General features: G+C 39.4%; 1 protein-coding gene across 5 annotated transcripts in view; it reads right to left on the bottom strand.

Annotated features, from left to right (window-relative positions):
- Positions 1 to 1,065: 1,065 nt before the first annotated feature.
- The window catches only part of LOC143301944 (glyoxylate reductase/hydroxypyruvate reductase-like), a 37,707-nt gene continuing 14,004 nt past the window's right edge, over positions 1,066 to 24,768 (bottom strand). For 2 of the 5 annotated variants that reach the window (XM_076616403.1, XM_076616408.1), the window contains 2 exons: positions 17,903 to 18,184; positions 1,066 to 4,141 (listed from right to left, as the gene is read on the bottom strand). In XM_076616403.1, the coding sequence (XP_076472518.1) occupies positions 4,074 to 4,141; positions 17,903 to 18,184 (350 nt within the window). In that variant the 3' untranslated portion in view covers positions 1,066 to 4,073. Of the gene's footprint in view, positions 4,142 to 7,617; positions 8,510 to 9,861; positions 11,253 to 16,484; positions 16,506 to 17,902; positions 18,185 to 24,768 lie in introns of those variants that run through there. The other 3 variants (XM_076616406.1, XM_076616404.1, XM_076616407.1) reach the window with 3 other exon arrangements.

Consider the following 24,768-nt stretch of genomic DNA (forward strand, 5'->3'; position numbering starts at 1 on the left):
CCACCCCCCAACCCCACACACATATATACAAAGATATATATATATATATATATATATATATATATATATACGTTCCAATATCCTGTTGCTCCCACAGTGTAGGCATGCATATACTCACATACCTCATCCTCTACCCCACCTCCCCCCGCACTCCCACCTCCTCTCTCTCTCTCTCTCACACACACACACACACACAGTTAGAGGGGTGTGTGTACAGGCAAGCCTTACTGAGTGTGTACCTAACTTTTAGATTACAAATATTTTATACCAATTGGCGTGATATAAGGTGTGTGTATGTGTGTGCATTTTACTGGTATACATATTTATTTGCTGGACACTTATTTTTGGTTCATATTGATTGCAACAATCAGTCTCAATGTGGGTGTGTATTAGTGCATGTGCAGGTCGGTGAGGGGGAGCAATTGTTTTAGTCCTTTTTTCCGTCCTTTTAAAAAATATTTTTTAATCTCTTTTTTCTGGTGTACCTGGTAATATTATATATATGTATATAATAAGCCTGTAGTTGCACATTTCCATGAGGGTTAATGAAGTATTTTCGATTGATTGGTTGCTTAACTCTTCAGTTCGCAAAGCCAGCACTGTCATGCAGACGATGTCAGCCGTTATACACTGACTGCATGGACCTTCTCTGTCAAGCCACCCATCATGTTCACATTCTGTAGGAGGGCAGTCTGCAACATACCATAACCTCACAATGGCTGTTGCATAGTTAAAGGTTTTCAAGGTGACTTCAACAAGAGTCAGAGTCACTTTTTGACCATTTTGTCTTCTTCTCCAGAACAAGGATTTTGGAACGTTATGAGGTTGGAATTCTGGAAGACAACAAAACCAGCTTTTCCATGCAGCTGTCACATATAAGGCAGATTGTATTTTTTACTAAGTACAAATACTTGGGAGGGGGGGGGGACAACTTTTATACAAATTCTATATTTTACTATGTACAAATACTTGGAGAAAAAGAAAAAAACAAAACAAACTTTTATACAGATGAAATACTTTGTATAAATCTTAATTCATTTACACCAAAAAAACAACCAAGAAATCTACATTTTTTTCAACAAGCGTTTATTACTTTCCAACAATAAAAGAGAACATGAAAAACCCACTATACTTTGTTTCTACAGAAATTCAGACACAGCAGTACAATACTCAATGTGACAAAGTAAAAGATCACTGTTTTCAACCCCAGTTATCAGCACAGTCAACACTAAAGGGACAATTCTTCACGTATCTGTGAAGGAAACTATACATAAGAGACCGCTTCATCAATTAACAGACACAGACACAATGGGAGAGTTTCTAAACTAAAAACCATCAACTGTTCAAACAAACTTCCCTACCCCCCTCAACCCCCTCGTCATGAAAGTCCTTCTCCCAGGCAATTCTTACTTTGTTCATTACTATGTGGCAAACTATACATTTGGGACATGACGAGTACTTAGTGTAAAAATAGTTCTTCCATACAAAAACATGGTGAAAAACAAGTCACCAAATTCTCCAAAAGAGAACTGTGGCAACGCTTCATGCAATATGATTATGGCACAAATGATATAACTCGCAGAAAATGGCATGCTGAAGATATTGAAAACATGGGGAAAAAAAGAAGAAAATATCTCAGAAACCGCCTTTATCTCCTTTTTAAAAATATCACTATTAAAACAAAAAAACATTGTGAAACAGAAAGTGAAACAGGCATTGAAACAAAAAAAACAACAACAAAAAAGGTGGTGAAAGCAACAAAAACTAAACCAAAAAACACAACAATAACAATTAACCGGAGTCTTTCTCACAGTCTGTAATGGCATTTCTCACGGCACACAGCGTTTCCTTGACAAAAACACATGGGCCATGTCAGCAGAATGACTCTGTCCAAATTTAGTGTCACATTAAACAGTTCTGATGCTTCAAATTACTCTTATCATCACAGTTCTAGAGACAGGTTAACGAAAAAGAGACAGATCACAGAACTTAGAAGTTAAAAAACAACAACAACTGACAATGCCTTAAAATACTGCCATCACAATCAACATACTACTACACTCATATAAATGAAACACCATGAATAATGTAGAGGACATGGGGGGTACTGAAGAAAACACCATGCCAACAGAAATAAATTACCCCTCCCCTCCCTCTCTGTCTTTTTAGGATTGTATTTCCCCCATCACCCCCCTCCAAGCAACAAGCTATTTTGCTTAACATATGCAGAATCTGACTAAAAGAAACAAGACTGACATTGCTTCTCTGCAATTCCTTGTAAATAGAAGCTGGCTGCAACTGCAAGTGCAGAGCCTCTTTACCAGAATAATAGATTAACTTTTTTGCGATCAAATCAGTTCGGAATTAACAAACAACTGAAACTGTTGAAGACATCCAGAACTGGCTAATGGAGTATATCCTACAATAAGACAATAATTATCCTCAAAATTAAACACAGGTGCCTTTCTGAGAAAATCTTGAGGGTTTGCTCCACTGCAATGCAACTAGGCTCAGAGGGAAAGTGCAGTAACTTCACCGGAATATAAATGGGCTAACCATGACATTTACAACTGGCTACTGCAAATAGGGAGTGAAGCTACCTACAAAACTTAGCACCTATTGGAATGTAAAGATTACACCGTCATGTTTTACAACTAGCCTCAATGGAAAATATTCAGACTTGATTTGCTGGAAAATGCAACAGCTAGCTTTAACAACAGAGGCGTTAGCTTCATTGGAGAGCATTAAAGAGAGCTTCAAGTGTGAAGTCTTGGGATCAGTTTCACTGGGAAGTAGCAGGCTGCCTCAATTAAATGATCAGTGGCTAGACTGATGGATACGTTGGGTCCAGCTTCATTTTAACACATACACAAATTGGCAACACTGAAAACCCTAAAGGTCCCTTCACAGACAACTTTCAGGAAATTACAAGAATAGATGAGATTCATAATCTGTCAATGTAAAGAGTAGTTTCATAATCTGTCCCCTTGAAGATAAAGAGATTCCTAATTATGCTGTTACAGTGATCTACAACAAATCGCATTCACTCACCAAGATCTGGAGACCCAGAACATCACACTGCCCACCTTCCACCCCCCCCCCCCCCCCACTCCTCTTTCCCCCCTCCCCCCACACAGAATGTGGGTAAAATTCTTACCGCCATAGGGGCAGACTCTCAGAGCAGCCAGTGCGCTGGCCGAGGCTCTCTTAACCGAAACAACCGTGCGTTTTCTTGGAAGACTTTGCACCTTGGGTTTCGGCGCCAGACGTGTCTGCTGCTCCCTTCCCTTTTCATCAGCACCATTACAAGCGTTAGGGTGTGCGCGTGATGCCAGACTCCTTACACACTGCATTGCTACTCTACACGCTCGATTCCCTCGCTCCCCCTGCACAGTGTTATACCACACACTGCCTTGCACTTGTCAACAGGTCAGTGCATATGGTGAGAAACATCTTAAGGCTAACATCTTCAAATATACAATGAAGATAGCACATAACAATAACATGCTACATGAAACATAGTATACACAATATTATGTTAAAAAAATGTTCATCCTGTACAAGTTCTGTCTATAGAATGTCGTTAATTATAATATATAGCATATTAGCATGGTGGTAATTTTACTATGTGGTGGAAATAGTTTTGATGATGTCTGCTGCTGTTGCTCAGAACATCAACAGAACTGCACAGCAAGCAAAAACTTCTGCTGGCCAATGTTAATGTAAAGATCAATGCCCTACAAACTTTGATCCACAAAATTCTGGTCAAGAACATAAACGGAACTGCTGATCAGACTGCAGTAGTAAAATCACAAAATGTATGTCAATAGTCTTAATTGTGATTCTGCTTGAGAAGAGTATGGGAATCAATGGCAAATATGACATTAAAGGGTAAAAAACACAAAAAGGCACACAAATAGATAGATCCAAAAAACAAAAAAAAAGTAAAAAAAGCATTTTCCAAAGAAAAATATTCTAGACTTCCATATCAAAAAGAAACAGAAATACAGTTCTTCTGCAGAGTCTGGTCCTGCACTTCTCCCCAGCTGTCAACAGCCATCTTTCAGCCCACCTCAAGCCATCGACTGAAGGTTATCAAAGTACTGTCTAATAAACTGGCTTGATTTCGAGGAATAAGTATCTGTAACAATAAAGGGGCAAGAAAACATCTAATTAACTCCAAGTGGGTGCTCAGCTGCACACAGTCCTCTGTAACTTTTCCCAATGTTCCCCCAATCTGTACCATCCCAATGTTCCCCTTCCCCCAATCTGTACCACCCCTTTTCTCCAATCTGTACCATCCCAATGTTTCGCTTTTCTCCAATCTGTACCATCCCAATGTTCCCCTTTCCCCCAATCTGTACCATCCCAATGTTCCCCCTTCCCCCAATCTGTACCATCCCAATGTTCCCCTTCCCCCAATCTGTACCACCCCTTTTCTCCAATCTGTACCATCCCAATGTTCCCCTTTCCCCAATCTGTACCATCCCAATGTTCCCCCAATCTGTACCATCCCAATGTTCCCCTTCCCCCAATCTGTACCATCCCAATGTTCCCCTTCCCCCAATCTGTACCATCCCAATGTTCCCCCTTCCCCCAATCTGTACCATCCCAATGTTCCCCTTTCCCCCAATCTGTACCATCCCTTTTCTCCAATCTGTACCATCCCAATGTTTCGCTTTTCTCCAATCTGTACCATCCCAATGTTCCCCTTCCCCCAATCTGTACCACCCCTTTTCTCCAATCTGTACCATCCCAATGTTTCCCCTTCCCCCAATCTGTACCATCCCAATGTTTCGCTTTTCTCCAATCTGTACCATCCCAATGTTTCGCTTTTCTCCAATCTGTACCATCCCAATGTTCCCCCTTCCCCCAATCTGTACCATCCAATGTTCCCCTTTCCCCAATCTGTACCATCCCTTTTCTCCAATCTGTACCATCCCAATGTTCCCTTTCCCCAATCTGTACCATCCCTTTTCTCCAATCTGTACCATCCCAATGTTCCCTTTCCCCAATCTGTACCATCCCTTTTCTCCAATCTGTACCATCCCAATGTTCCTCCTTCCCCCAATCTGTACCATCCCAATGTTCCCCTTTCCCCCAATCTGTACCATCCCAATGTTCCCCTTTCCACCAGTATGGACTAACATTAAATGTTAATGTTCCCCATTTCTTAGTCTGGACCCCTTACCCACACCCCTCTTCCAATAATCCCCACCCCAACTATGTGGATATCTATTACTCCCCAATGTTCCCCATCCTCCCTCTTTAATCTTTAATCAAAGCCATCCAATCCCCATGAACATGTACAACCTTGAAAAAAAAAAAAACAAAATAATACCAAAAAAATACCCACACAACCACTGTCAACCAGGTAAGGGAGGTGGAGGGGTGGGGGCAAGCAAAGGGAGCCAAGTCTTGCTCATCAGGATCAACTGATATGCAGCCCCTGCTCAACTCCCAGCCTTTTCAATACGGTGAAGGGCAAAAATCTAGAGCAAAACAATACCCCAAAAGCAACATCAACAACATAAAGATAAGTGAACGCAGTTTTCCACATCATGATCAGATCTAGGTATTAAAAAGAAAAAAATGAAGAAAGGAAAAGCATGATCACATCTAGGTATTAAAAAAAAAAATTAGAATGCAGACCTACTATGATAAAACAAAAGATGGTAAAAATCATATGTATGTATGTATGTATGCATGCATGTAAGTATGTGTGTGTGTGTGTGTGTGTGTGTGTGTGTGTGTGTGTGCAAAGCAAGAGTACAAGGCCTAGTCCCCCACTCATGATCAACAACGTGGTGAAGACAACTGTTCCACTCAATGTTGTGACGTCCTTGCAACTTCCTCAGGAGTCAAGGGACAAAGACCAGGCAAACTGGATCACCAGATCTGTCATCGCTGTAACCTGCTTCAATACTTTTCATTGCCCAGATCTTTTCCATCACTGTGGACCACTGAGTCTTTATTCAGAGTTAGCTGGTAAAGTAAAATAATATTCCCATTTTATGACACTGACAGAAATCAAATCTGAATAAACACTTTTCCATTCTCGTAATTTGCAGATTGGAACAAGCTTCTTCTTCCTGCTGGTCTAATATATCAATTTCTCTGGAATGACAATTGTTTTTAAAACATGATTATAATACTCAATAGCAAGCTTGAAAATACTGGACAATTTTTACCATAATGTGTACACAGCACACTAGCTATGTACCAATTAAAACCTTAAATAATACATACAAACACACACACACACATATATATAAGACTTTAATCAATAATTAATCTTTAGTTATTCACTCACACCTTTTTGGTGTACAGCTGGAAAAGTTTTTGTTTTGCTTTTTTTCTTTTTTCTTTTTTTTTTAATGGTATGCTACTTATACAGAGAAGCAAATACCCCAAGGGAAAATATCACAGAGTTTTAAACATAGTGTCAACCAGCTTTATGTGAAGTTTCCAGTGACTTAAAAAGCCATCAAACATGAAAAGGAAGAAGAGTGTAAGCCCTCAGCCTCTGAAGCACTGGTCACACATATAATAAAGCTTGAGGATGAAAAACTTCATTCCTTTGTATTTATATATATATATATATATATATATATATATATATATATATATATATATATATATATCTATCTAAAACTGACTTGTTCAACTGAAAAATGTGACACCCACTTCATCTAGATTTTTTTCATTCATATTTTTCTTTTTTTATCTAAAAAAAAAAAAAATCACCATCACTTTTAAAAGCTGACTTTTGACTGAAGAAGTATGATCCTGACCAACTTGTACTTAGTAAAATAATTCTCCATAACTGCATCAGCAACACCAAAATATATTTTCAACCAAGTGTGAAATACATAAGCATCAAAACAATTACATGTTATAGAACACCTTGTACACACATGTGACACAGCTAAGATACTGAAGATATGCTGAACAAAAATCTCAAAGTAAAAACTAAGAGAGACAGCAATCAGCACCAACTTAAGATAACAATACAAATGCCTGAAAATTTTCAGAAAGAGGGGCTCCATAAACAGAAAGATGGGCTCAATGAAAGCAGTTTGAAAAGTATTTTAAAAACATTAAAAAATAAAAATCGAGTTAGACATGATGATTACAGTTTTGTTAAATGTCTACAGCCATGTTAAAAAAATGTATAGCTCTGCTAAATAACATCTAAAGCTCTGCTAACAACCCAAGACAGATCGGTTAATTACCAAGGCTTTAAATCAATATCTGCACATCAGGAGTATTATTAATCTACCAATTAATGAAGAAAAAATGTGACAATGTAGTCAATAAAAACCAAGATGAAAAAACACAAAGCAGACAGATTAGAAAAAGCAGAGCTAAGTCAGCAGCTTTTTTCCTTTCTTTTTCGTTTTTCAATGGGTCTAAGAGCAAACCATCTTTGGACAACTTTTTTCTTTGCTTGTTGACTTAAATTCATTTCGGTTTTAGAACCATCCAGAAAAGCAGGACCAAATCAGACTGCACTTCGCAAAACTTTATTTCATCATAACTTGGTGTCCTGACTGAAAGACATTGATGGCATTTTGAAGATGGTTGTCAGTCCTCACACTTCTGTGTGTGTGTGTAAAATAATTGTTGTTTTTTTTCATAATTCAGCCATTGTCACTTCAGGCTGCACTTCTCCAGTTACATTTCCATTATACTTTGGAGTCCAAACTGAAAGAGGTTTTCCTCACAGACCGGGATGGCATTCTGAATAATTCTTTTGAAAAATAATACAGCCATTGTCACTCCTTCATCAAAAAAACAAACCCCACAACAAAAAATTGATGTCACACAATAATTTCACAGTGGGCATACATGTGCCTTTTGAGTGAGAGTGTGTGTGTGTGTGTGCGTGCGTGCGTGCGTGCATGCGTGCACATGTGGATGTGCTTTGTTTCCAAATGTGTAAGTTTTCCTGCTAAAACCAGTCTACTAGAGATCAATCAGAAGAAATCTGAGGTCCACTCCAGTTCCTTGTTTGCTGTGAAGTTCTAGGCGTCACCATTGTCATGGCTTCTGACTGGCTCACAGTGCTCAAAGTGTGTGCATGTGTTGTGCAGGTATTATGTCACTGGTCTCCAGTGTGTGTGTGTGTGTGTGTGTGTGTGTGTGTGTGTGTGTGTGTGCAATGCTAAGTGACAACATCTGCAGCTGTACATTTTTTTTTAATCTATGGCGGTCCACCACCAGTCATCCAAAGTTCCCCCCCTGCCTTTTTAGAAGTCAGGGGCATCTGAAGATTTGAAAGCTCATTAAGGCGAATAACAGGTGAGAAATCTCAAACCCCTGACAGCAGCACCTGTGTGTAAAATATCTTCCCAAACCACGAAGGAGAGGTTAGAAAATAAAAGACTACAAAAAAGCCAAGTAGGCTAGACATGAAGTAAGCCTAGTAGACATGAAGAACGCAAACACCGGAACCAGGCAGACAAGTCAGTTTAATTTGACCCTCATGCCTTGACTCCCCCACCTCCTGCAAAATAATCAATTAGTAGTTCCATTAATCACATAAATTAGTGGAAGCGGGTCAACAAAACAGAACCAAAAAAATCTTTCTTTATAAAGAAATTCAATAAACAAAATAAAATCTGTCCCATGAAAAAGAGATCAGGAGCGAAAGAGGCCTAAACAGAGAGAGAGAGAATGAGAGGGTGTGGTATTTACGAACACACAGAGTGAGCGAGAGAGAGAGAAAGTGTGTGTGATTTATATATAGTCAAATACAGAGACTGAGAGAATATATATATATATATATATATATATAGGGGGTGGGTGTGGGGGAGGGGGAGGGGCTAATTACAGAGTGAAGCCAACAAAAGTACTATAAACAGGCTGCCCATGCATGCAAAAAAAAAAAAAAAAAAAAAAAGCACCATCTATATCAAAGCTCATGTTATTCCCAGCCCCAAGCCAAAAATGCATTTACAAAAATGAAAGTGAAAATGTTCAAATGTTGCACTGCTCTAAAAAAAAAAAAAAAAAAAAAAAAAAAAAGCGGTGATGAAGGACAGTAAAACCCTGTTTCAGAAAGCAAGAAAGAACGTAACCATGACACTGACTCGCTACAAAATTTCAAAGCTATTGAATATGTGTAATCATGAGAAACCTCACTTTTGTTCTTCATTCCACAATATTGTGCAAAAAAGTTCACAATACACTACAGCAAAAAAAAAAAAGAGAGAGAGAAATAGGCAAAGAAGGGAAAGGAATTTAAATGACAGGACTTTAATGTTTTCTTCTTTATTTTTTATTCATTTATGTATCTGATTATTTATTGATTTATCTCTCTATCCTACACATCCATCCATCTATAATTTGTTTTCAATCCCAAATACTCCTTGCATTTGTGAAAATGAATACCTAATATAAAAAGGTGATTACTATGCATTTGTGTATGTAATGCTGTATTTTAATGGCTTTGGTATTATAATACAAAACATAAATTCAATTAAAAGTTCAAGGATATGGATGGCAGTGACTGATATTTTTAATTCTGAAAAGTTTGTGTCCAGAGTCCTGGGTCTACTTCAGATTTTTTTTTTCCAATTCATAACACATCAAAGCGACAGAATCCAAGCATTGGAGTGTGTTTATGTGTTGTGCACACATTGTGTGTGTGTGTGTGTGTGTGTGTGTGTGTGTGTGTGTGTGTGTGCATGACCATGTATGCAAAAACGAGTGACTTAAGAAAACACCATGCCCTACATCTTTAATGAGCCCAACAGCAAATGAATGCAGACAGACAACCACTGTCTACTTCACTCCATCAGTAAGTTCCATCCCAGTGAGTCAAACTCTGTTTAAAAATCCCACCCCCCACCCCTCATTCTGAGCTGAACAGTTTTTAACCTGCCTGGTTACACTAACTGTACACCTGTACCCAAACACTTGAATGCAAGACAAGACCCAAACCTGATGAAAAGCATTTCTGCACACTATCTAAGGTAATGTTTTAGCCTTAAATTCATTCCCTGGCTGAATAAAATCTATGAGCTAAAAGGTATATACATCAGTTAATGAAATATGAATGATCAGAACACTGTACAACACAACAGACAATAAATATTTTAGCAATCAAACAGTATCACATAAGTGTAAAACAATCACACTTTTTTTATCACATACATCATCAATGATCATAAAACATTTCTTGAAGATGCAAACTCTGTCTATACACTTCTCCAGAGAGAACTATGTATAGCCCGACAGCCTAAAATTCCTTATCAATTCAATTTTTAATGCAGCATGCAAAACCCCTAAAATTTTTTTTGCTTTTTTAAAAGTACATTCAAGGAAGAAAGAAACTAAACTGATGACCTTGGCACAAAAAATCCAAACCACTTACACAGGTGAACAGGAAAGCAACAAACAGCATGGGTTGAAATGCTGAGCACAATGCAGCCACTGCACAGCACTGGAAACAGACTCCAGGGCAGAAACATTTCAAATGGATCCCCAGGGACAGTGCGTTAAAACACCGACTAGTGGAGAAACATTTCACCATAACATCAGTCATACTGAGCACAATGAAAATGATCGCCTCTTCACACGATTCATTTTGGGAAAGGTTCAAAAGCAACATAACCTTTTAGTACACAAATGCATGCAAAATATAAAAAAAAAATTTTTTTAATAAAATAAAAGGGAACAAATATCAGACAACTGATGCAAAACCAAAAATAAGGGGAGATGAAAAGAAAAGCAATGTATCAAAGCACCAAACTTGTACATATAAAAATGTCAAAAATACAACACTACTAACACTGTCAAAGTACAAATCCCAAAAGACTTGATAGTTCAGATTTTTAGACACTTCTGGATTCTAGCCATAAAATCAACCCTCAAGTGATCAAAACTGAGATGTGCCTGAGTGTCTTTTACATGCACTGCACACATATGCTGCATAGACAAAAATGTCGGAAAATCAGTGGCAAGGATTTTAATACAGGCACATCTTCAATAACAACCTGACAAAAATGTTAGTTAACAAGAGACGCAAGGCTTTCTGCAAGTCATGTGTGATTTCTATTCAAACACCGCAGTAAATAAACATGAATTCTATGGGAAAAAATATTTTAAAAAACCAGAAGATATCTGGTCACTTCCGGAATAATAACTTGACAGGCCTCAATGCAGCCGTTTCCTGGACATCCTGTGATCGTATGTTGCTCAACACATGTTGAGAGCTGGTTTTCACACCACTTAGATCTCACGCCCTATATTTGGCAGGACATAAAATATCTGAGTAAATAAGACCATCTATTTCATTTTCATAGGATCTGACAAACAAACAACAACAAAAAAAGACACCTTCCACCCCCACATCCCTGACTGACATCTAATGAAAGAGGGAACAAAATGTAGTCAACTCCACTGAATGCTCAGCCCTGGTCTTCCACACAACAGACAGTGTTGGACCAACACCCCAAGACAGCACGATCCCACAGGCAAGGAATGGATGACACTGCTGTCTTGGACTGTCCTCCTACACTGCTCTTCCCTTTGTGGAAGGTCTGGAAATAAACTGAGCAGCCTTTCTGGAGTTGGTGAAAGCTGAGTCTTGTCCCTTACTGATGTGTCCCCATCCTGCCTGCTTCCTCTACCACCTGTCATTGCTAAGCAAATGCCAATGTTCAGCATACACATGTGCACCTGCACACATACGCTGATCACTCGTTGTGTGTAAACATGAGTCAAAACTGCCCAACTGTGCAAAACTGTTTGTTATATATTAACTCTCTGCTGCCATTGAGCAAAACAAATGATGGATACAATTCTTTCTTTTCTTTTAAAATAGAACTGTTTACCCCTGAATGAGATGGGGAATTTATCCCCAGTCTCCATACATTACCAAGACTAACCTTGTTACCAGTGCAATAGTAGGATACACCACTTTCAATCAAGGTTGTATTTTACTCAATACTGCAACAGTTTCATGAACATCTGCAATAATTTTCTTTTGATGCCAAACAAAGGTAATTTACTTCTCCTTTTTTTTTTTTTAACAGAAATATTAAATACTGCTATGTGCCAACACTGCAAGCATTTTATTTGATTATGTATCCAAGATGAATAGATCTGTTTTGAATGTGATAAAATACTACCTTAAAAAGAAAAAAAAATGCAGCAGAAATTGAGAAGCATGGATCTACGATAAGTATGTCAAAGTGGAAGCTATCTGACTGAAAAACAAAACAAAACCAAACAGGAGAAATGGTGTCAAGTGCAGTGGAATGACAGACAGGTTTCATAAAAAGCTGACTGTGTACAGACCACAGGGAAAGCACAGCTTGCCACTGTATGCTACCTTGTTCCTAACTTGCCTTCACTGCTATCACCAGCCACAAGGACGGTGGGACTACCAAGGAACTATCACCAGCCACAAGGACCGTGGGACTACCAAGGAAGACACAATCAACTGCAGGCAAAGAACGACAACTCCATCTGCGCTTTTGGTGGATACCAAAGAAACCTTCAGCAAGGATCTCAACTATGAAAACACTGAAACCCCAAACACAGAACTGTTTCGTGCCTGATGAAAGAAAGAAGTCACGTGTAGCTTTAGTAAAAGAAAAGCAATGACCTTTCACATCGGTGAAATGAACGGACTCTTTTCCACATGAGAGTCTGAACAGAAACACTGTCTCAGTGCCTCTTCAGTGACAAATCCACCTGCTTTTCTGACAGAATCAAAACAGTCTATGTAAAACTCAACTTCACCAAATAACGAGACAGAAGACTTACTCAAACAGCCACAGAGCCATTCAAACAGAAACTTAAGGACTTAACTTTAGGAAATAACAGGACAGAAGACTTACTCAAACAGCCACAGAGCCATTCAAACAGAAACTTAAGGACTTAACTTTAGGAAATAACAGGACAGAAGACTTACTCAAACAGCCACAGAGCCATTCAAACAGAAACTTAAGGACTTAACTTTAGGAAATAACAGGACAGAAGACTTACTCAAACAGCCACAGAGCCATTCAAACAGAAACTTAAGGACTTAACTTTAGGAAATAACAGGACAGAAGACTTACTCAAACAGCCACAGAGCCATTCAAACAGAAACTTAACTTTAGGAAATAACAGGACAGAAGACTTACTCAAACAGCCACAGAGCCATTCAAACAAAAACTTAAGGACTTAACTTTAGGAAATAACAGGACAGAAGACTTACTCAAATAGCCACAGAGCCATTCAAACAGAAACTTAAGGACTTAACTTTAGGAAATAACAGGACAGAAGACTTACTCAAATAGCCACAGAGCCATTCAAACAGAAACTTAAGGACTTAACTTTAGGAAATAACAGGACAGAAGACTTACTCAAACAGCCACAGAGCCATTCAAACAGAAACTTAAGGACTTAACTTTAGGAAATAACAGGACAGAAGACTTACTCAAATAGCCACAGAGCCATTCAAACAGAAACTTAAGGACTTAACTTTAGGAAATAACAGGACAGAAGACTTACTCAAATAGCCACAGAGCCATTCAAACAGAAACTTAAGGACTTAACTTTAGGAAATAACAGGACAGAAGACTTACTCAAATAGCCACAGAGCCATTCAAACAGAAACTTAAGGACTTAACTTTAGGAAATAACAGGGCAGAACAGCCACAGAGCCATTCAAACAGAAACTGAACTTTAGGAAATAACAGGACAGAAGACTTAGTCGAACAGCCACAGAGCCATTCAAACAGAAACTGAACTTTAGGAAATAACAGGACAGAAGACTTACTCAAACAGCCACAGAGCCATTCAAACAGAAACTTAACTTTAGGAAATAACAGGACAGAAGACTTACTCAAACAGCCACAGAGCCATTCAAACAGAAACTTAACTTTAGGAAATAACAGGACAGAAGACTTACTCAAACAGCCACAGAGCCATTCAAACAGAAACTTAACTTTAGGAAATAACAGGACAGAAGACTTACCCAAATAGCCACAGAGCCATTCAAACAGAAACTTAACTTTAGGAAATAACAGGACAGAAGACTTACCCAAATAGCCACAGAGCCATTCAAACAGAAACTTAACTTTAGGAAATAACAGGACAGAAGACTTAGTCGAACAGCCACAGAGCCATTCAAACAGAAACTTAACTTTAGGAAATAACAGGACAGAAGACTTACTCAAACAGCCACAGAGCCATTCAAACAGAAACTGAACTTCAGGAAATAACAGACAAAAGACTTACTCAAACAGCCACAGAGCCATTCAAACAGAAACTTAAGGACTTAACTTTAGGAAATAACAGGACAGAAGACTTAGTCAAACAGCCACAGAGCCATTCAAACAGAAACTTAAGTAAGGACTTAACTTTAGGAAATAACAGGACAGAAGACTTACTCAAATAGCCACAGAGCCATTCAAACAGAAACTTAAGGACTTAACTTTAGGAAATAACAGGACAGAAGACTTACTCAAATAGCCACAGAGCCATTCAAACAGAAACTTAAGGACTTAACTTTAGGAAATAACAGGACAGAAGACTTACTCAAATAGCCACAGAGCCATTCAAACAGAAACTTAACTTTAGGAAATAACAGGGCAGAAGACTTACTCAAGCTGCCACAGAGGCGTTCAAACAGAAATTGAACTTCAGAAAATAACAGACAAAAGACTTAATCAAACAGCTACAGAGCCATTCAAACAGAAACTGAACTTCAGGAAATAACAGACAAAAGACTTAATCAAACAGCTACAGAGCCATTCAAACAGAAATTGAACTTCAGGAAATAACAGACAAAAGACTTAATCAAACAGCTACAGAGCCATTCAAACAGAAACTGAACTTCAGGAAATAACAGACAAAAGACTTAATCAAACAGCTACAGAGCCATTCAAACAGCCACAAAGCACACACAAACACACACACACAAAAAAAAAAAAAAAAAAAGGGGGGGAGGAGTATTCACTCCCTAGGCTTGCTCTCAAAAATTTGTTCAATGGAACATGCGAAAAATGTCATGTCCACATTTCATATTATATTGAAATTTTGGGAAACAATGAACATATAAAAACTGATTATTTATTTGATTTTATAATAATGTTTTCCAAGATGTGTACCTATAAATGTAAGGAGGAATACTTTTTCCAAATATATGAAAAAAAGTTGTACAGCTGTATCAAAATCGAGCAATATGCAATACAAAGTGAAATCAAACCATGTGTCCAATTCAATGTAAAATGGAGAAATTATATGTCAATGCTTTTTGACATAGAACAGACACATATTTCTTATTTGTTTATAATGCGATGTAATGATGTACTCACCCTGTCAATGTTAATTATCTTTATCATCACCAAATTTGCCTTTCCTATAATACCAAAGTTTTTTATACTACTTTTTTGGTTCTTAGCTATGAGGGTTTTTTTGTTGCTGCTACTGTCTTTTTTCTCTCTTTTTTCTTTTATATTTGAAACAAAACAAGTGAAAAAAAAAGAGTATTCACCCAAGCAAACCGACATGCTCTTGGACAATGCAAATCAAAAACAACACAAGATGTACAGACAGGGAATAGACATGGGAGGGCTGGGCAGGGAGAATCCAGACATGCTTTCACAGTCAACAGTCCGACGCTGTCTCACAATCAGGCAGCGTGGGGCTTGTATCACTATCATTGTGCTCATAAGCAGCAATCTCAGTGCTCAAAATCAAGAATAATCCTACGACATTCATTAATTCATTCACTCAATTCAAACAGGGACAAATAGATTATAACCGGTTTCATAGCAAATGCAATAATCTCAGGTTGGTACTGGGGTTTCATCATGATGTTCTCCCATGGATAAAAATGTTACACCTTCCCCGTCAGTGGCAGCATTTCTATCACCTCCATGTGTCAGTCTTCCACAATGGGTCAGGATGGTCCCAAGACTTGCATTACTCAGCAACTGCATGAATGGCAAGCTGGTGTCCCTATGTGCCCAGAGCTTTACCCACAGTCAGGTAAATGTCCCGACAGTGTCATGCATAACGCCTGCTGGTAGTGGTCAACAACCCCGGTTACCTGCTAACTTTACAGGAACTCTAGCAAAGCAAAGTTGTTAACTGTACAGGGTTATACTGGGCGGCACGCCTCCTTACAAAAACTTCAGTTAAGCAGATTATGTCCTGGTCTCAGTCTGAGCAAGATCTGTGAATGCCCACTGATTCAAATTAGTCAATACATGCTGTTTATATGGCCTGTGTAGTAAAGTTCAGCATCTTCCCATAAACTGAATATGCACTTTGCTTGTGCATAGGGATTCTATGCTGTGTTAGCTATTTATAAACAGACTGGCTGCAAATTACCTTGACCTTGATGTTGGTTTCATGCATACACCTGATGGTGTGTAGCAGCAAGGATAGCTATCATTTGGGTAACAGCCCATATATACAACAGCTGCCCATGCAAATAGCTGCAGGTGTGTATTTGTCTGCAATCATGACAGTACCTTATGAAGGCTTTTTACCACCTGGAACAGTTTTCAGTCATGACAGAATCTCCAAAACATGTTTAGCCTGCAACTCAAGGTGGAATAAAACTGTTTCACACAAAGCAGCACCAACTTCAAATGTACACACTTCTACATATGCATGGTCTCCCATATAAACTCACAAAGCTATTTGAAAGCACAATAAAATGTCAGCGGCATACATTTATCAGTTCCAAACTGCCAAGGCTGTGGTTAAGCAAAGTAAACTCTTACATCTACAAGTTATCATTTCCAAAGTAACGAAACCATTGTTATGTGAAGTAAAATCTCCACTGTATATGTTCTATATCTTCCAAGTTCTAAACCTACTGCTAAGTGCAAAAAGACCTCAACTCTACAAGCTCTATGTCCTACCACCTTCAGATTGCCACTATTTGATCATGGAAGTTCTACAACAGTCTGCTGAAATAACAAAACTGGAATGATGTCTAACTCCTCTATCACAGCAAGTATATCTTACCCGATCTTTTACCACCACCTATGTTCTGATCTTTCAATATTAACACCCCCCCTCCAGAAAAAAAAGCCCACAAAAAAACAATAACATCAGCATAATCTCTTTTGTTACATGTATGCCCATACATAATCTCTCTCAGCCACATACAAGCTCAATCCATTCCCTATATTCTAATACTGGCACCCATCTCATACTCACTGTGTATTTTGCAATCCTTTAAATAACCATTAATTTTTCCTCTTTTCCCACTAACATGTGTACCATTACACGAAATCCATTTGCATCTGACTGCATACTTTAAAATGGCGTAACTCAGTATTTTCATCAATTCATCATAATTACTAAGACAAATATATTTTGTGGTGTCTTAAGATTAAACTGAATTTTACACAGCACCCACCAGTACATTTTTATGATCATGTTCCATCTAGTTGTGAATCAGCATCAAGCATAAACCCACAAAAAGAAAAGAACAGTGCTGAGAACGAGGAACAAACATTTGTGCAGTTCATAAATCAAACAGCAAAGCCAAAACACATGACAGAGGTGCTTGCACAAAGCTCCAAACTGATTCTGTACATCCTGCATCACATCTCTGCCTTCCTGTATGATCCCCAGCAGCAGGTCAGTCTGCTGATCAACATTTTTCTCTTCTATTTGAACAGCTTATGGCCGTCACATAGTGAGAGAGAGAGAGAAAGCTTACCATCCATACAGCAAGGCAAGAGACATGTACACCCAAAAAGAACAGCTGGGTCTATGTACATGAAGGTTTATGTACAGAAAGAAGTTTGCAGCAGTGTCTGCCTGCCTCTGTCCTACAACAACAAACCAACTACTGCCAGGCAAGAACAACAGGCAGCACAGCACTATCAATCAATCAATCACTCTCTCCACCCTGTCACTCAGTAATCCCTACCCAGCAGTGCAATCTGCAGGTTGGTGGCGGCCTCCTTGGTCATGCCGCGGATGGCAGGCCAGGTGGCAGTGGACAGGTGGGGGGTGATGATGCACTTGGGGTTGCTCATCAGCGGGTGGGAGGCAGGCAGGGGCTCGGGGTCCGTCACGTCCAGCCCGGCTGCCATGGGGCGCCCTGCCTTCAGGGCCTCATCCAGGGCGTCATGATCCAGGATCTGGCCCCGCGCTGTGTTGATGAGGATGGAGCCCTCCTTCATCTTGGCGAAGGCATCCTTGTTGAAGGCTGTCAACACACACACACATCACATCACTACTCTGCATCTTCTTTTTTTCTGCTTTTGATTCAGCTGTTTCCAAAACAAAACATACACACAAACACCCACACACAAATGTATATGGCAGTCAACTTTTTTCCCCCTGATTATATTTAATTACAATGTTGACTTCTAAGTCAATAATTACACAGCCAGACGTAAGTCTAAAATAATTTCTTTCTCAGGAAAAGAAATTCAAAAAGAAAACAAAAAACACACAACAGCTTCCTAAAACAATACAACTCAAAGCATACACACACTCTGTGTGTGTGTGTGTGTGTGTGTGTGTGTGTGTGTGTGTTGTGTGTGTGTGTGTGTGTGTGTGAAGATAACAGTATCTGTTGTTAACATGTGAAAGTGCTTATTTTTTGTCAGGGACAATGTTCTTGCTGCTATGGATTTTCACAATTATCAATGACATGCACAAATACAAAAGAAAAAACTATTTGAATAATAAAAAGGATAAGAAAAGGAACCTTAGTTAATTGTCTCAACAGAATACAACTCAAGTGAAAATCTGTTAAAACAGATTTTTTTCCACCCCTCATGGAAAAAAGGCACATTCACCTCAGTGAAACAAGCACATACTTTCCAACCTCAAAGTGTGGACAGCAGCAATGGGAAGCTACTCTATACAGCCAAACTGATTTCAGTGGTCCACCAGTCATCATCAACTCCGTTCACTTTTAGTGACAAAACCCTTAACTCAAATCCTACTGCCTGCAGGGTTAATTTTGAAAAACTATCGACCAGTTTCTAATCTTCCATTCATGTCCAAACTTCTTGAAAAAGCTGTCCTCAAGCAGCTCAACAACCACCTTTGTTTCAACAATCTCATCCACCCATTTCAGTCTGCCTATCGCGCTGACCACAGCACCGAAACCACTCTCCTCCACATTCTGAACAATCTACTGATAGCGTCCGACTCCAAGAAGGGAAAATTTCCCTTCTTACTCTTCTCAACTTGTCAGCTGCCTTTGACATGATAGACCATTCAATCCTCCTTTCCCCATCTTCATTTTACATTTGGTATCAACGGCACTGTTCTAAACTGGTTCAAAAATCTTTTTTTCACTTATTATTTTACTTCCTTGTTAATATGTCCCTAACACCAACAGTCTCTTCCACCCCCTTCCCCCACTCCTGCCCTCTCACCCCCTGCCCATCTTCCCTCACCCTTCCCTTTCAGAACCCTTTCTTTCCCTCATACATTCACACTGACAGTTCTACTCACCCTGCTTTGTGTCATTTCCTGTGACTTCTCATCACTTTCCTTTCCTGAACTTTATTCTCTCTCCCTCTCTGTCTGTACCTTTCTGTCTGTCACTCACTCATTTCATTTGCCTGAAGAAGAGCTTGTGGCTCGATACGTCGCCTCTTTTATACCAAGTAAGTCGACTTTTACCAAGATTTTTTTTAGTCTACCTCCCACTGGTTCAAATCTTATCTCACTGATCGATTCCAGTCTGTCATTGTTGATCATTTCCAATCTGAACCTGTTAAAATCGAACATGGAGTCCCACAGGGATCTGTTTTAGGCCCAGTGCTCTTCACACTGTACACTGCTCCTCTCGCTGAAATTATCAACCGCCATAATATGTCATCATTCTTATGCTGATGACACTCAACTCCAGAAGAGTGATACCCCTGAAAAATTGTTGTCGCTCTAGCAAGAAACATCCAACTGCTTCCTGGACATTCAAAACTGGATGACTCGAAATAAGTTACAATTGAACGCAGACAAAACTGAAGCAATGATCATAGGAACTAAACAAAAATTGTCTTCCATCACAATTGACACAATCACTTGGCAGTACATCCATCCCTCTTTCCACGTCAGTCAGAAACCTCGGTGTTATCCTTGACAATACACTGTCCATGCAAAAATTTATCAGTCAGACATGTCAGTCCTGCTACTGTCAACTGCGGCGCATCAGTGCCGTCCGGAAATACGAGGGTCATTCAATAAATAAGGTGAATTTTTCGGTATAAAGACTTCTAATACAGATAGAAGCTTACTTTTTTTTTCTTTTTTTTTTGTTTTACTTCTTTTTCACATGGATTTATTTTGTTTTGCAGATTAAAAAAAACTTTGAGAGTTTTGGCGATTAACAAAGATGGCCGACCAAGGGTGCAAACCAGTTGAAATTCATAGGAGGATGTCAGCTTTGTATGGTGTCACATGTTTCAGCCGAAAAAATGTCTACAAGTGGGCTAAATTGTTTAAAGAAGGACGGAGCAGTGTTGAGGATGAAGACAGGCCTGGAAGGCCTACAGAAGTGAGGTCTCCTGAGGTGATCAAATCAGTCAATGACCTCATTCAGCCTGACAGAAGGGTGACAGTGGATGACACTGCAAGGACTTTGAGCTTATCTGTTGGGACAGCACACAAAATTGTCCATGATGAGAGGCACGAAGTTTGAAAGTGACGATGAAGTCAAAAGTGTTGTGAGCGACTGGCTGAGACATCAGTCCAAAGATTTTTACGCTGAGGGAATATGGAAGCTTGTGCACAGATGGGAAAAGTGTGTGACAGTGCTGGGAGACTACGTTGAAAAAAAAAAGTAAGCTTCTATCTGTATTAGAAGTCCTTAATATGACCTTATACCAAAAAATTCACCTTATTTATTGAATGACCCTCGTATCTATCCACTGACGCAACATCTAGACTTGTCATTTCTCTCATTCTTTCTCGCCTTGACTACTGTAACTCTCTATTGTCTGGTTTGCCTGCTTCATCAATTCAGTCCCTTCAGCGCATACAAAACTCTGCTGCCCAACTCGTCCTCAGAAAGAAAAGATCTGAGCACATCACTCATCTTTTGTAACATCTCCACTGGCTCCCTGTCTCACACCAAACAAAGTACAAGATCAGCACTCTATGTTATAGATGCATTCACAAAACTGCCCCTTCCTATCTCTGCGGCTGCCTTCACCTCTACACTCCATCTCGCTCAAAACGATCGGCTTCGGATTCACTCTGTTTACACATACCCAGATTCAAACACTCGACTGTTGGCCGCCATTCTTTCTCTGTCTCTGGACCTTGCGATTGGAATGAACTTCCTCTTTCGCTTCGTCAAGTCTCCACACTCAGCTCTTTCAAGTCTGGCCTTAAAACCCACCTCTTCCCAAAATAGCCTCCCTTGCCTGCCCTTCCTTGTCTTTAGTTTCTACAGTTTTAGAGTTATGCATGCGTGTGAATGACTGGTGCGAAAGTGCTTTGATTTGTCTCTGCACAAGATTCAGCGCTATTTTAATACCATTATTATTATTATTTATAATTAAAGCACTGAGTATCAAACAGCTTTTCCGACAGAATGAAAACAGTCTGTGTGAAACTTTAAGGAAACAATAAGCCAAAAGACTTCCATACTCTATTTGTGTGAACCTGAAAGAAACAATACTGTGGTAAAAGACTTACACACTCAAACACTACTAAAAAATAAAACTTAAAAGGCATATAAGCAAGCTTTTGGGACTTGCAGAGGGAAAAGGCATTCCCCCAAGCAAACCAGCATGCTCTCAGACAATGCAAAATAAAGACAACACACGATGTACACACATGGGTGCTGTGGGTTCACGGAGCAACCTGGGAACGGACACAGACGTCAAAGGGCAGGGAGATTTCAGCCATGCTTTTTTTCAAAAGCCTGTAACTGTCTCATGTGCCAAACGTCAGACTCCAAGATATGACTTTTATGTTGGAACAACCTCAGGGCTTGCAGTCAGCTGCCGCATGGTTCACAGTCACTACTCTGGGTACTAATAAACAGCAGTGTCAGTGCTCACAATCTGGTTACAATAATCCTAAGACTTTTGTTTACATTCAAACCGGGCCTAGATGGATTACAACCCATTTCAAGGCAAATGGAATCATCTCTTCTCCTTCTCCCTCAACTCTGTTAAGAGTTATTGGGGCGCCACACAGAAGTGTTCAACAGATTCCTCCAGGTTATCGGTTGTGTCAGTGCCAGGGTCTCTGCAGTTTCTACCACAATATAAGGTAAACAATTTTTTTGCCACAGATAAAACAAATATTTCAAAGCTACATTGCTGATGGCAATACACCTTCCATCAGCTCCATGTCTCAAGAGTCTTGTACAATAGGTCTGAATGGTCCAAAGACATACACTGCTAAGGAACAGCATGCATGGCAAGCTGGTCTCCTACTGTGCCCAGAGCTTTACCCACAGTCAGGTAAATGTCCCAACCGTAGCATGCATAAAATGCCTGCTGGCAGCCGTCAACAGCCCAGGTACATGACGTGGAAAGCTGCTTCCTGAACAGAGTGATGTTGGCTGCACTCCTCTGTCCCCACTATCAAAGGCAAGCTTTATTTTCATGAAATGCATGGTGAAAGGTGAAATGTCCCATAGCCTGTTACAGCCATCGGGGCAGTCAACTTCTATCCACCATGTCTAGGGCCTGACATAGGATGGTGGAGCAGAATCCTCTCCTTCCACCGTTCTAAACTTCCCCAACTGAAGTCAGGTACCCATGGGTACATGGGTCTGAAAAGTAAGATGACGCAAAGCCAGTCAATGAACTAAAACATTCATCCAAACTATTTTGAAGTTTATTCTCTCACATACTGGAAGCCAGTGTAATAACAGTGTATAGAAGTGGAGTACACAGTTCTTTGCAAGAGGCTTTCAAGACAGATAAGCTACCGACCTGATTCATTTTCACTTTTTTTTTTTTTTTTTTTTTTTTATAGGGAAATCAGACATTTCCGTCATCAGGGATGACTGGTCTATACTGAGACCATCCTTATTGTGTTGTGTCTGTAATGTACTTTGTATTTGGTTATGTCCATTTTTGTCTGTTAATTAATGGTTCAGAGTTGGCTGTTCGCTATTGTATGTTTCTGTATGTCTGTGGGTTCTCTTCTCGTGTTTTCTGTCATTGTCTCTTGCCCTTCGGGTTCGTCGCCTTGTATCCTCTGACTTCATCTTCAGAGCTGCAGCTTGTTTAGTTGTTGTTGTCCTGGGCTTATTCTTCCATCCTGCTGATACATTTTATCTTCTTCATCTGGTTCTTCCACTGGTTGTTGCCCGGTGTCCTCTTTTCATCGTACTGCATTTCCCGTCCATCTCCTCTTCTTTGTTTTCTTCACGTTTGGTGGCAGGCCAGGGGGGTGTCTGGTCCTTCATGTATTGTCATTAGTATGGGAATGAGCATACACGTGTAAAGTCGTGCGTGTTAATGTGTGGGGTGAGTGCGCGCGTTTGTGTGTGTGTGTGTGTGTGTGTGTGTGATCCTATTTTTGCTCGTCATCATTTTTCCCTTTTGGTCCCTAAATCTACTTTATTTCCTTAGATACATACATACATATATAAATCTCTCTCTCTCTCTCTCTCTCTCTCTCTCTCTCCATATATATATATATATATATATATATATATATATATACATACATACTTACACATACATATATAGAACATGAATACAACAGTCACATAGGCATCTCTTGCTGACATGCAAAGCAATGTAGCATGCACCTCTCTCTCTCTCTCTCTCTCTCTTTCTCCCTCTCTCTTTCACTTGGTTGTAATTTTCCCAATATTTCAATATTTTCCAATGCCTTTTTAAAATCGATCCCTGGTGTTCACTCTCATGTTTATCTCAGTATCAAATATTAGTTCTAAGTGTTTACATTTTCCATATTTGAACTTGGAGATCGTTAGTCGTGCTATTAGCAGGACCTGATTGATTTGGTTTCTGAGATTTGTTTTCAGTTTAAAAGAGCTGGGAAGTCCAAAAAGAGCGACTTTTTCACTAATATTGATGTGCTGCTCAAAATGTGTCAAGATATATTGTTGTACCATTTTCCAAAAAGATGACAATTTCTGACAGTGATAAAAGGAGTGTTCAATGAAGTCAACCTCTTGACACCACATGCATTTGTTTGAATTTGCTACCCCCATTTTATGCAACATAATGTTGGTTGGGTAAATATTATGAATGAACTTAAAATGAAGCAGCCTCAGTCTTGATTCTTTCGTACAGTCACGAGCTGTGGTAAAGTAATCGTTTATATTTATATCTAGCTTTCGTTTCCAGAACTGACTTGCGCATATGTCATGGTTTTGTTTTTTGTTTATTATTTCTCTGATCGTTTTGTTATGTAATGTACTCAGGAACCCTCTGTCTGTGTTGATTTCGTGTCCAACTGTGTGTTGTGTAGGGTCTCTGTTCATTTCAGCTTTCCACTCATTTGGTATAGCATTGATCAGGGCATTGTACTCCAACACAAGGCCAGCGTGAGAACCAACTATGTCTTTTATCTGTTCGTACGTCATTAGATTTCCAGTAGTCCACAAATCTTGTAGGTAGTTTATACCGGCTTTTGCCCATCTGGCGAAAAAAATAGTTTTCCCTTTGTATTTAACGTTTTTGTTGTTCCAAATTGGTTCGGTCCGCGTATTTTCTATTTGTCGTTCTGTATTCAAAGCTGTAGTAGCTTTTAGGACTTCTTTCCAAAATACCGAATTCATCTTATCTAAGCCTTGTATTTCATTTGGGGCGATGTTTGCGTTGAACGTGCAAT

The sequence above is a fragment of the Babylonia areolata genome, chromosome 28, assembly GCF_041734735.1.
Source record: "Babylonia areolata isolate BAREFJ2019XMU chromosome 28, ASM4173473v1, whole genome shotgun sequence".
NCBI classification, from domain to species: domain Eukaryota; kingdom Metazoa; phylum Mollusca; class Gastropoda; order Neogastropoda; family Buccinidae; genus Babylonia; species Babylonia areolata.